The sequence below is a fragment of the Pinus tabuliformis genome, chromosome 7 (genome assembly GCF_031772625.1).
Source record: "Pinus tabuliformis cultivar Carrire ecotype Pingquan chromosome 7, CPIR1, whole genome shotgun sequence".
Classification (NCBI taxonomy): Eukaryota; Viridiplantae; Streptophyta; class Pinopsida; order Pinales; family Pinaceae; genus Pinus; species Pinus tabuliformis.
Window position 1 is genome coordinate 1,667,591,396 of NC_142293.1, and position 13,846 is coordinate 1,667,605,241.

At 39.9% G+C, this 13,846-nt stretch overlaps 1 protein-coding gene across 5 annotated transcripts in view; it reads left to right on the forward strand.

Moving 5' to 3' along the window:
- Positions 1-1,207: 1,207 nt before the first annotated feature.
- SRS (Seryl-tRNA synthetase) overlaps positions 1,208-13,846 on the forward strand; it is a 202,935-nt gene continuing 190,296 nt past the window's right edge. For 2 of the 5 annotated variants that reach the window (XM_089460242.1, XM_089460244.1), the window contains exon 1: positions 1,749-1,903. In XM_089460242.1, coding sequence (XP_089316368.1) covers positions 1,878-1,903 — 26 coding nt within the window. In that variant the 5' untranslated portion in view covers positions 1,749-1,877. Of the gene's footprint in view, positions 1,596-1,733; positions 1,904-13,846 lie in introns of those variants that run through there. The other 3 variants (XM_089460241.1, XM_089460239.1, XM_089460240.1) reach the window with 3 other exon arrangements.

A 13,846-nucleotide genomic window follows, 5' to 3' on the forward strand; every position in this document is an offset into this window, starting at 1 on the left:
AAAAATAAATATCATATAAACAAATATCACATGAAATTGATTAGTTAATTTATAATAAAGAAAATAAATAACTATATTTATAATAACATTTAAAAAAAATCAATTAAATTTTTTAAAATATATATATTTTTATCATTCAATATAAATAAATTAATATACCTAACGTCAACTTAAATGAAAATTTTCTTTTAAGAAAAAACATGATATATTCATAAAAGAAGATTACATATTGCAAATGCAAGAAGCATTATGCAGAAATGTGGATCGAGCCACATACAAAAATACTCCAAAAGGAGTATCCAGAAAAGCCCTCAGACAAGGCAGCAGATAAAGGAATAAACCCCAGAAAATCTGCTTTAACAGATCCCAAATAAAGCCCCAAAAGGCCAATATTGCGCCCCAAAAACAAGGCATCCCATCGATAAGGTGTAGAGGTGGCACCAATGCACCAAGCAGACAAGCATCTGAAGATAGGAAAAGAGAGCAACCAGCGTTAGATCTGTCCGCCCAATACGAAAGGAGAGGCACGAAATGAGGAAGAGAGCAGCAAAAGTAGCCACTCCTTCCCTGCCCCCTCAAACTCTCCTCCCGAATCAGACGAGAAACATAGGAAGAAACACTGCCTCAATCATCCACATCTGCCTGCAGAAAAGGACCATCGAAATCATCCATAGAAGCGGCACGAAACATAGCAGAGCGCCGCTGTTCCCTCAACGCTCCAGAGGATATGCCGCGGCCAGAACAATCCAAACTGCCGCCGAGAAGGAGAAGACCCACCGGAGCAAAGGCTTCTTTTAATTCCTTTAATACTTAATAATTTTAGTATAGCCTATACTAATGTGTTTATTTACAATTTAACAACCTTAAACTAAATAATTTTAATCAATTTATCCAAAAAAATATAATAAAATAGCAATTAGAGCATTTACATAATTGTTGGAAAATTGACCGAGCTCATTATCAATTTGAACAAGAAAAAGATTATCAATTTAGGAAAAAAGAAAAATTGAATTGTAAAAGACTAAAAATAGGGAACTAATAGTCCAATAAACTATTTTTAGTGTTGTAAACGTTATTTTTAGTGTTGTAAACGTTAAAATATTTTGTACTATTTTGTAGTTTGCAAATCAGTAAAGATAAAGGAAAAAGGGTAAAAAATAAGGCTAGGCAAGACGGAGCCTAATTTGCTCCGCAACCTTTTAACGTACTTTCACGAAATGACTTACAAAGAAAAGGATGAGGTCCATGTTAAAACTGAAGGATATAGGAACTGTTGGTAGATTTACATAGACAGCCAGTGCAGTAGAGAAGCATTATGATAATGGCTTCCTCGGGAGGAGGAGCCCTTCAAGGAGCTATTCCTACTTCCACATCTTTTACACCTTTTACACAATTATTAGCCAGCAGGCCTCTTCCATTCTGTTCATCGTCTGTGTTAAATTGTAGGACTTGGGTTCCATGCAGAGGTTGGAATGGTACCACCCAATTGGTTAAAATTAGACATAGTTCGCCAAAGAGAAGGTTGTTCATTTCCCGTGCTGTAGCTTCTGTAGAAACCCAACAGGATCCAACTCCTGCCAAGGAAGAAATCAAAGGTATGTGTGTTTATGGTTGTATTGGGCTTGGGTTACCTGTGGAGAATATGCATTGTAGTTACATGGTTTTCAATGAAAAGTCAGATTGGTAGATGTTATAAGTTGTATTTTTGGAGGAATCAACTTATTGGGTCTAAGCCATTGTGACAGATATTGGTCAGAGTAGGCCTCTGTGGAAAGCAAGCATAGACTTTAAATGGATTCGTGATAACAAAGAAGCAGTTGCTTTGAATGCTCGGAACAGAAAGTCTGCTGCCAATGTGGAACTGGTAGTTGAGCTCTATGAGCGGTTATGCAATCTGCAAACTGTAAGACGAATCTCTTCCCTTTTTTTTGTAATGATTTTGTTCTTTTGTTTTTCTCTGTAGCTAAAGAGCAGGCAACGAAAAGAGACTGTAATTTCATAACTCTAAAATTCGGTTCCTAAGATTTGAAGCCTATTCTCATAACTGGTAATTTTGTCCTTTGGTATGGGGTGGGTATAGTGACGCAACCCCATGACCGTCATCTTGCAAGAATATTGCCAAAACCACTTGGACATCCTTATTTTGCCAAAGTGTTTTGACTTTTGTTTTTTTATTTTGAGGCGACCAAGCATGGGCTAAAATGTAACTTCATGCTTATTAGCCATCCATGTTCTCAAGCCTTTGTGGCTGGGGAGGTTTTGATTGGCCAGGTATAGTCATATTAATGTGGAACTGAATTCTTAGCCAGGGATATGCATTTTGAATTTTGGTAATTCTCCCAATCAATAAGGCATCGCAAAGACAACAATCATAAGAAAAGGGATCCACAAAGCACACCGATACCTCTAAGCGACACAACATTAGTACCAGAGTAAAGGAGGATGCTATCACTTCAATCGAGGGACTTGCAATCGAAAGCTAGATTCCAGTTTGGCAAAACTTTTGGTGTATGTAGTACTTCAAATCTCCAAATTTTAGTTATGATCTACTTCAGATTTCACTTATAGTGGTCTTGGTGATCTGGGGGCACTCTTTGAATCACCTTGCCTAAAAAAATTAGACAAAATCAATGTGTTTTGGGAGCATACAAAATCACCTAAGACTAGTAGACCAAGTCCATTTCATTTACTGTCTTAAAGATGAGAAATATAATAGTATTTACAGATGCCAGATGCCCACACAATAATTAGGACTTGGGGCATAGCTGAAGCATCTCAAGCCTAGAATCATAGAGAATTGTTCACACTCACTAGAAAAATGAAAAAGATGACATCAACCCTCCAAGGGGAAATTTTACCATGAAAAAGGCTAGATTTTGTGTTAAAAACGATTCCCAAGATAAAACATAGGTTTTTATACCACAAACACTCATCCAAAAATGCCCTTTGGCCCTAGAAAAAACCTTAGTGGCTTGCCTTAAAAGACATAGAAAAATAGAAAGGAAGAAAGATATTTAGTTTTTCAAGGTTTTTGAACAACACAATGCTTGCCAGTGCCTAATCCTACTGGGTGATGGAGATTTTAGGGCAATTTTAGGATATAAAAGACAAATGATGGAGATTTTAGGGCAATTTTAGGATATAAAAGACAAATGCTGGGAGTAAGGGTGGAAAAACTCTTGTTTCCACTTGAATAAACCCTAAATATCTTTTTTGTGAGGGGAGAAATAAAATAGGAGATGCACACTAGGAGTTCTCCTATGGATTTCAAGGAAGAAATGTTCAATATGCAAAAATTAACCAAGATTCCCCATAAATATATTGCATTTAGACATTGATCATAGAAAAACTTTAGCAATAATTCAATTACAAGCAAAACAATGAAAAATATGCAATAAACTTACAATTTTTCCATGAAAAGACCTTCTTTCAATCCCAAAAAGACACTTCCAAGACACGAGTCAATCTCCAATAGCAAAAAGTTCCAAAAAAAATCACATCTCCACAAGTAGTGAGTTACACAAAGGCTAAGTTGACCTCTAGAAAAGAGGTCAAAACTCAAGTGTGATGATAAAAAATGTCAAGTGAGTGATCTTCAATATATATGAGGTATATCACTCAATAATATTAGCTGAGAAGTTCTATAACAAGTTTAATTTTGAGTATGAATCAAGATAATGTATTATAAATTGTTAAATTTTATGGTATGTTCTATGCTTGCAACAATTACTTCAATGTCTTATTAGCCCAATAACAACTTTACTTCAAATTCCAATAGAAATCACATTAAAACTTCAGTAGCATTCACTTTAGATCATCATTGACAATAATTGTAGATAGAACATCAACAATAAGTACAAGAAGATATGAGATGATAAGTGAATTGTGTAAAATGAAAAGTTTCAAGTGAATTTTATACTCAAGATACCCAAGAGACATGTCTCTTTGTAAATTGGATCATGTATCTTTGTAAATTAAATTCTAGTAAGTTTGCACATTTACATTTTTACCCATATTTGTTAAAGTGTTGAAGAACTCATAAATAATGGTGGGCAGTAACTCCTAGTAAGTATATTTATTTACATCTTTTTCCTTATCCCATCTTTTACGCAAATACTTGCTTAAATTATGGTGGGTAGTAACTTATGGTAAATATGTTATTTACGTGAGTATGAGCTATTTTCAATGAATGGTCATGTCCTTAGAGACATGACTCTTCAACACTAATTATTAGTTAATTATTCATTATTTATGATTGTTATTATTTATAGTTATTTATATTATATATATATATTTTATTCATAAAAGGCTTCTAGGAAGGGGAATTAGCCCCTAGTTACACTCTTTAACACTCCCTCTCAACTAGGGAGGAATTCCACTTGTCAACATTCATCCATGGCTATGCTATCGTGTCCATCATGTGCCATCTCTGCAACTTGTCTCGTCTCTGCTGAAGATTGATATCATAGTCCAATAAGAAAGGATTGAAAGAGGGTGGGTCACAAGACCCTGCCACTCTTGCCAAAATGACAGAGGCAAGTCCTCATGTCCAGGGATAGAACCCCTACCAGGCTTGATCCTTAGTGATCAAGCTGTTGAACATCATGCATCCTAGTCATAGGGAATATAGTAGTACTTGACGTGTCCGTCGGTAGTACTAATTAATCCTAACCACTTTTCCATGTGAACAACAATTGGATATAAACTGGACTTCCTGCTGCTCACCCATGGACCCTACCCATCTTGGTCTCTGAAGCATCATGCTCCTCCTCCATCTGGAGGTATCGCTGCTATCAATGCGAATTCCTCCAATCTAGAGGTTAACTCATCTATCTTTGCCAAAGCTATTGTCTATTGCTGCCCCTTCTTGTCCTTCTTCCTCTTTGGACACTGGGTGACGTAGTGACCAAATTCACCACATCCGAAGCATTTGACCTTTGACAGGTCCTTTTTCTTCTTCTCACCTCCTTTTGAGTTTTGTCCTTGATTGGGACCCTTCTTCGCCTTCCCTTTACCTGCAAGGACAATGCTTTCTTTGTCCTCCTCAACTTTCGGTCCCTTGTTGCTGTTGCTTATAGTACCTTCAGTGAGATTGAGTCTCAACTCCTCCTGAGTGAAGTCACTCCACAAGCTTTCCCATCTCGGTAGCTGATCTTGTCCAGTGATCCCTTGAACAAAGGTCCGATATTCTTTGGTAAACCCATTTAGAGCTGTTCGCACCAGTTCACCATCTTCTAGTTTTTCTCCTACAACTGCAAGTTCATCTCAGAATCCTTGAATTTTGGTGAGATAGGAAGTCACGCTGTCACCTTTCTGCATCTTTGTTGTCCTCAACTTCTTCTTGAGAATCATTTTACGATTCTCAGACGGATCTTGGTATAGCTTCACAATGGAATCCCACATGTCCTTTGCCATATTCTTGTCTGCAATATGCGAGACAATGTGATTCCGAACCCCGTCCAGGACTATCCTCTTGGTCTTGGCCATCTATTTTTTTAAGGCTTCCAACTGTTGTGGATCTGTCGGCTCTGTGATGACATTTGTCACAAACTCCCTCAAGCCATGCTCATCCAGTAGGAATTGCATTTTGGCTTTCCAAATGCCAAAATTAAAGGCTTCGTCAAGTCTATCCTAAACTTTGAGTCCTGTTGTGGCCATCTATGCGAAACTCAAACTGGAGACTGGTGCTGGAAATCTCCTCCTTACTCAACCTTCCTTTTGCTACTTGCACTCCCTTCTGGTGTGCGCAGATCTGCTCTTACTTGCCTTCGGAAATCCTTCTCTTGTACTTGCACTGCTTGCTACTCCACTGGGCAACTCGCTCTACCTTCTAGAAGTCCTTCTTCAGAATATGGCAGACGTACTGCTGCTCTTGAAGCATGCACTAGTTGAACTGGCAAGTCTGCTACGACCTTCTGCTACTGAAAATGACATATCTCCTCCTGAACACTTGAAACTAGAAACCCTATGAGAAATTCCAGAAATCTCCTCTGTGTGCTTTTCTCTTCCTATCTTGCACAGATCTGCAACTGCAAACCTTGCTGCAAATCCTCTGTGCCTAGATCTACTTTGTGAATCAACTGATTTGCTCACCGAAACTGCTTCTCGGCGACTATCCTGCCTGCAAACTCTGCTTCTGAGGCAATTCACACTTTTCCTCCAAACTGGATTTGGAAATCGAATTTCCTACCTCTGCAATTCACACCCCTGGCTTGGCCTACGTAGATTTGAACCCTGTGCTTCAGATCTCCCTCTGAAAGTGAACGATCTCTCCATCTTCTCGCCTCTGAGCCTCCAATCTGATCAATGATGCTCTGATACCATGTGAAATTTCCTTAAATGCACCAATTGGAAATTATTCTCCTAACTGAATGCATTATTTGTTTACGACAAATAGTAAATAACTCGGTAATGCTTCACAAATAAAATACATTGTGGAAGTAAAATAAGGAACTTAGAAATAAATGCACACACATAAAATTTGACACAATTATTTTGGATTAAAAGTCCCCGAAAAAACCTGAAGGGGAAAATTAGTGCAGTAGATGAGTGTTTATTTTATTATTTTTCAGCAAAATTAGAGAGTACAATAATCTACTTTCCAAACATTGTTAAAGCTCTTGAATTTTTTCTCCACTACCCCAACTGGCAGATCGACCTGGAAACTCATTGTTTCCACTGCAAAACCCAACTCAACCTCCTCCATTAATTCACACTTTTCCTTCTACTCTGTGCATTGGCTATTGGAAATGCACACTGGCTATTTGGATCTTGAGCTGAGTAATCCTGCACTCCTTTGGTGATCCTGCACTTGCATTAGACAAGCTCGCTCTTCCTTCCGAAACTGATTCCTGGCAACTGGAAAATGATCTACTGCCCAGATCTGCGCACTGGAGAATTCGTACCAACTGGTACGACCTTCCTGTAGATGAATTCGACCCTCTCTCTGACTCTGGAAGTCTCTGTGGAAATCTCCCTTGGAAATCCTCTCTTCGTCTTTTGCTGAAACCCTTTCACTGATTCTTTCCTGGCTCAAACTCTACCCTCGCTGAATACTGTGCACTGGGTAATTTACACTGCCTTGCTCCCTTGCTTTCCCAACTGTGTCTATCTCCATCCCATCGACTTGCTCTTATAATCTTTCGCTGGAGCATCAATGACTGAGATCTAATCGTGATCAATGGCTAATATTAATTTGACTCCATCAATACACTTTCCACAAGTCTCTAGAGAAAAAGTCGATTTCCTTAATTAATACCTATTAATAAATCAATTTTCCTAAGTTAGACAAACTTTTTAATTATCGATCAATTAATTTAATTGAGGGGTTTCTAAGTGTCTTCTCTTGAAACTTTTTCTTGGTTTTGGAAATCTCATGTTCCTTAGCCTCTTTGACACCTTAGAGACTAGAACACTTGTCTGATGCTACCCCAAATCCATAAACGAACATAACTCGCACTCCACTTCTGCAAATAAAAACAATCTCCCTTTGCCACTGAGAAACTGGAAATCTCTGTGAAAAAAATCCTCCGACAATCACTGTCCACCATGCTATCACTGCGCTACTCTGATTCTCTTGCTACATGTTGTAGCTGAACCAATCTATGCTTCCACTGTGTTACACTGATCTCGCACTGCTGATGCCCCCACGCTGCTGCTATCACTGCAATAGTGAGTCTCGATCTCCCATTGAAAAATAACTGGGAATCACTTTTCCTTCTAGCAAATCAACTTTGCTTGCTCTTGACTACTCACACTCTTGCCTGCAACTCGCATTGGCTAATTGGACTACGCAACACTGCCCTAGAAAATTCTATCTGCCTCTAGAAACCCTTTTCGGCAGTCACTCTGCCTCCTGTTGCTCATTGAAGCTACTTGCTCTTCCTTCGGATCACCTTTTGGTATTGGCACATGATTTGTAGCCTCTACAACTCGCATTGGCTGACTGTCTAACTAGACTGCCTACTTCGACATCTTCTGCTGGAAATCTCGACCTCCCTTCCTGACACTGGAATACTGGAAACTTTGCTGACTAGCACTGCGCTTTGATCTTTGCAACTAACCAATTCACACTGCCTCCCTGCTACTTTAATACTTGGGCTCTTGTAGCAAAGGTAATAATCTAATTGAGGAATCAAACACACAACAATTGGATTTGATCTACTAATCAAGCCCCCCTTGGCTATGATCTAGATCTCTTTGCTGCTCCTTCCTTGGACCCTACTCGATCTAGCATACTAGAGTGTTATACTCCTCCTCCTTCTAAGTCTAGTGTCGCAATAAGTGCGAATTCATCCTCCAACTTGGAAGATAAATCCTTGATCTCAGCTGAAGTAACTGTCTGCTTCCCCTTCTTGTCCTTCTTCCTCTTAGGACATTGGTTGACATAGTGACCAAGTTCACCATAGCCAAAACACTTGACCTTCGATAGGTCCTTCTTCTTCTTTTCTCCTTTCGAGTCTTGTGCTTTACTGGGACCCTTCACTTTGCTTTTTACTACAAGAGTGACATTCTCTTGTTCCTCCCTCACCTTCTGTCCCTTGCCACTGCTACTGGTAGTGCCTTTGACCAAGTTGAGCTTCAACTCCTCCTGAGTGAAATCACTCTATAGGCGCTCCCATCCTGGAAGTGTGTCTTGCCCAAAGATCACCCGGACGAATGTATGCCATTCCGTGGTAAACTCGTTGAGTGCTATTTGCACTAGCTCGTCATCATCTGGCTTCTCTCCAACTGTTGCAAGTTCATCTTTGACAAACTGAATCCTGGTGAGATGGTTAAATCTTCGCCCTTGTTCATCTTGACGGTCCTCAACTTTTCTTTGAGGATCATTTTCGTGTTCCCTGATGGATCTTGGTACAGCTTGATGATGGGATCCCACATCTCCTTTGTTGTTCCCTTCTCTGCGATATGTGGAACTATGTGATCCCTGACTCCATCAAGGATCATCCTCTTGGCTTTGCTGTTATCCCTCCTGTACTCATGAAACTGGATGGGATCTGTTGGTACAACAATAACTACTATAGCAAACTCTTTTAGGCCATGCTCGTCCAATAGAAACAACACCCTGGTCTTCTAGATGCCAAAGTTGGAGGGTCCATCCAACCTGTCCTGATCTCTCAATCCTGCCGTGACCATCTCTGGAAAATTTGCGAACTCAAATACACTGGAGAAATTAATAAATTGGGTTATGAAACCCTCGTGCTTTCTCTTCTAGGGCCTGCGCTGATTTACTCTGCAAAACATTTTTGTTGCAAACCCTCTGTGCTAGATCTGCTCTACAAAATTCGATTTGCCTTCGGAAATCCTTTCTAGCAACCTCATTGCCTGCTACTGCTCACTGAGACAACTCGCACTTGCTCCAGATCACCTCCCTACACTGGAAATCAAACTGCTGCCTCTGAACCACGCACTGGCTGACTGCCCTGCGTAGATTAACTCTTTAGTGCACTAATCTCTCTCATCTACTCCAACCTTGCTTTAGATCTTATCCGAAATTATCCACTCTGATACCAGGTGAAGTTTCCACGAACTGTAGCAATGGAAATTATTCTCCTAACTTATGCAGTTTATTTGTCTTCTGTTAATTATTAATGACAAATATTGAATAACTCACACTACAATTCTTCACAAATAAATAATACATTGCGGAATATAAAATATTGGAACTGAGAAAATAATGCACTCACACAATAATTTTGATACTGTTATTTCTGGACAATCGTCCCTGGAAAACCCCCGAAGGGAAAAGCAGTGTAGCAGATGAGGGTTTTATTATTATTAATCTTCAACACGTTAGGAGTACAATGATCTACTTGCCTCTCACTGGCATAACTCCGACAAATATTGATCTCCATTGATAAAATAAACTGGAGATTCAAAATCTTCCACTGCAACTCGATTTGGCCTCTCCCAGCCAACTTGCACTCTCTTTGGCTACTCGCACTACCTATTAGAATGTGCACTGTCGGCTTCCAGAAATTCGCACAGCCTCTGGTACTCCTTCCCTACATGTCAAACTAGCTCCAGTAGCTGCTACACCCACTCGCTCTGCCTCCGGGAAATAGTTTTGGCACTGGCACACTGAAACAATGTCTCTCCTGCAACTCGCATTGGGTAAACTGGCTACTCGCACTAGCTGAATTGACCTCCTTCTCTGCAGATAAATCAACCTCCTTCCTGCGTCTAGAAATTGGAAATCAATGTAGAATTTTTCTATGGAAAATTTCCTCCCAAATCTCTGCTGAAACCCCGCTGCTCAGTGTCTCCCTAGCTTCAACAACACCCTTGCTGAATCACTGGAACTGGGTAGTCAAATTGTTCAACTCTCTTCGATGTCTTCTCCAAACCCCCTCGACTTGCTCTTATAATCTTCTGTTGGGAAACCAACGACCATGATCACATTTCAATCGATGGCTATATCATCTTGATTCCATCAACTTACTTTTTCTGAAAGTCTAGAGCAAAATCGATTTCCCTTAATTAATCTGATTTAATTATCCAATTTTCCTAAGTTAGACTTAGGGAAATATTTAATTATGGTCAATTAATCTAATTGAGGTGTTTCTAAGGCTTTTCTTGTGAAACCTTTTCTGGGTTTTGGAGATCTCGTGTTCCTTAGCCTCTTAGACACCATAGAGACTGGAACACATGTCTGTTGCTATAAAAAAACTAACTCATGGGATGCATATTGGTCTTGGCCTTGCTAGGAGTTTTGGGGAAAGGGAAAGGTTGTATGTCTTCTACATGTTTAGGATGTGGGTTCTTTATATAGAATGAATGGTTTCCCCTCCACGGTGGGTATGGAGACATATGATAAATCCCATCTACAACTGCCCACCTATAGATGCACGCCATTTCCTAGACAAGAGCATACCCCAAGCGTCTGGCACATCAATGACTCCAATATTCATCAACACCAAAATATCCTGATTAGTAGCCAATGACACTTTAACATCCTTCATCAGACCATGCACAGGGATAGACTTTGAGTCAAAGCCACATACATTCCTATATGGTCTAGTGGTTTGCATTTCCAATTGCTTCATGACTCTCATTTGTCGAGGCACTAGAGTCAAGCATACAATTGTGTAAGATTAGATTAGAGACAATAGGTTAGGTGCATTCTCTCCATTTCTCTGATCATTATACATGTTTTGAAGGATCATAGGGGGGGTTTTCAGACTCCTTTTCAAGGTTGAATGCCTTTTTAACTTGCCCTCTTTGGTGTTTAAGTTTAGCCAACTCTAAAAGAGGCACTTGCGCATTCATCTTTGCTAAAACACTTCCTAAGTCAACATTCAGGGACATGTTAGGACTAGGTGCATTCGGTTTCCAGGTGTTCTTAGGAGGTGGAGATGACCTAGCACTCTTTTGAGGGATACTATTGTTGCTAGTAATTGCTTGAGGGTGGTTTAGCTCATTATTTCTCCTAGAGTAATGTAGCCCTTTGAACCTTCCTCCCTCTTCAACACCCATGATTGGCTCATTACTATCATTGCTAGGTTCTTCAATGGTTTCTTCAAGTTGTTGCTAAGAAGAGAAGAAAGACTCACCAAGCGAAGTATTGAAAGGAGCATTGTCATTTATCATATTAAGATGCTTTGGGATTTCTTCTTCCTCCACTTGACTATATGCACACTCCTCTTGACTACGGAGTTCATTACATTTTTGACATGTAGAGGATCCTTCTTGGCTAACCACATTAAGTAGGGCAAGAGTATTAGGCACATTTTGTTGTGAGACATTATTTCCATTGTAAGGGTTTCTTTTGGGAGACCTTTCCTTATTAAATTGTGGTTTAGGACGATTTTTTTTGTTGAAAATTGTAGCGTGGAAGGTCTTCTTTGGCTTGTGCCTTAGCCAAAAAGACCACGAGTTGTTATTCTTTTAGCATGATGTGAATCATGAGTTAGACTTCAGTTCATGCGTAGTGTTGGAGGATCAGTTCGTGGAGCCTTATTCAGTTAACTACAGGATTGGGTGGTAGTTCGAGTTTAGATAGAATGACTTGGGACTTCAACCATTGATTGAAGAAAGGACAAGTTATGACTCCAGTGATGATCGGAGAGAGAACCAATTTGACTCAGCTAACTTGTCAATCACAACTCGAATTCTAAATTTGTACTTGCCTAATTTAGCATGGATCGAATCTATAGAAGAAGGACGAAGGCACATGTATTTTTCATCATTGTTGAGCGCACGAGTTTGTGTGAGACCTCTTTGCTTGTGGTGTGTGTGTCTTTGAGGAGCTAATGTGCATGTTTTTAGGAGGTTCTTTGTGCTAAATAATAGGGTAGAATTGTGCAAGGAAATATGAGACAATTCTGCACTGGGATTTAGGAGTTGCGTCCTAAAGAATAGGAGGCTCGATGCGCTAGGAAATAAGAGGCCTAATGTGCAAGGAAATAGGGCCAGGTAGAGCGCAAAGGATTAGGAACAAGAATCACAAGATTTGTAGGGTGAGTCCAAGCTAGTTCAACAAGAGAACAAGTGTGTTCTCTAGAAGACAAATTGCCTTGTAATCAATCTATTTGCTCAATCAATAAAATACCACAATAAAGAAGGTAGGTTTTCCCTTTCGGGTTTCCTGGGTGTGGTTGTGTTTTTATCTATGTTTATATTCCGCTGATTATCAGTTAAGAAACTCTGTATCTTGGTGAAAGTAAATATGGTTTTAGTATTGGTTGACTTGTTTTCAGTTATTCACTAAGTAGTTGCAAAGTTTCGTGAAAATTTAACATGCTATCAGAGCAGAGATCAACATTAAGATCAACACCAAGCTGATCAATTAGCGAAGAGCGCAAATCAGTCAGGAAGGCTAGCGCTAGAGTTTGAAGGGCAGTTCTTTGGATAAGCATTATGGCATTCTAAGGAATGAGGGCAGATCACTGTTTAGAGGGAGCCTCTAACTTTTTCTCTTGGAATGAGCGAATATCAGTGGTGTTGGAGGATAATAGTGCCACCTCAAGATCCCCAACAGTTGGCCCAATATAACAAGAATGGTACCAAGGCGACGAGGATCATTCTAGAAGGGGTGACAGACCATATTATCCCTCATCTCCATGGGAAGAAGACAACCGTTGAGATGTTTAAAGCCATCTTAGATTTGTATCAGGGTTCTAGTGATGTTAGGAAGCTAGTTCTCAAGGAGAAGCTAAGCAGTATCCGAATGAACAAAGGAGAGCCCATCGTCACATATCTTTCAAAGTTCACTCAAGTTCGAGACCAATCAGAAGGGTGAGAAGAAGATTTAGGATCTAAGTAAGATCAAGTGCTTCCATTGCCACGAGTTCGGGCACTATGCTACAAAGTGTCTTAATAGGAAGAAGGGGTCCAGTAAGGATCATGTGGTTGCGTCAACTGAGGTAGATGGGTTTGCTTCTCAGTGCGAGAAAGATTTCTCATTGATAGCTTGCATGACAAGCTCAGTAAGAAGCAACACGTGGTATATTGAGTTCGGAGCGTCCTTCCACATGACCGGGAAAAAGGATTATTTTAGCCAATTGGAGGAGAAGGACATGTAGGTTCATATTGAGCTAGGAGACAATGGAAAGTACACAACTAGGGGAGTTGGTACTGTCATCTTTGAGAGGGATTCTAAGAGATCTCTCCATTTCAGAGATGTCCTCTATGTTCCAGGCCTGAAGAAGAACCTTGTTTCTGTGGAAACCCTAGAGGACAAGGGTTATGATGTCATCTTCAACATAGGTAAGGCTTACCTCAAGCATCTAGGTTATGGATCAATGAAGCAGATATGTGTGAGGATGAAGAATCTCTTCAGGTTACAAGTTGAGGCATGCACAACAAGGCAACAAGTGGGCAGCGCAGAGATGTAGGAGAATTTTGG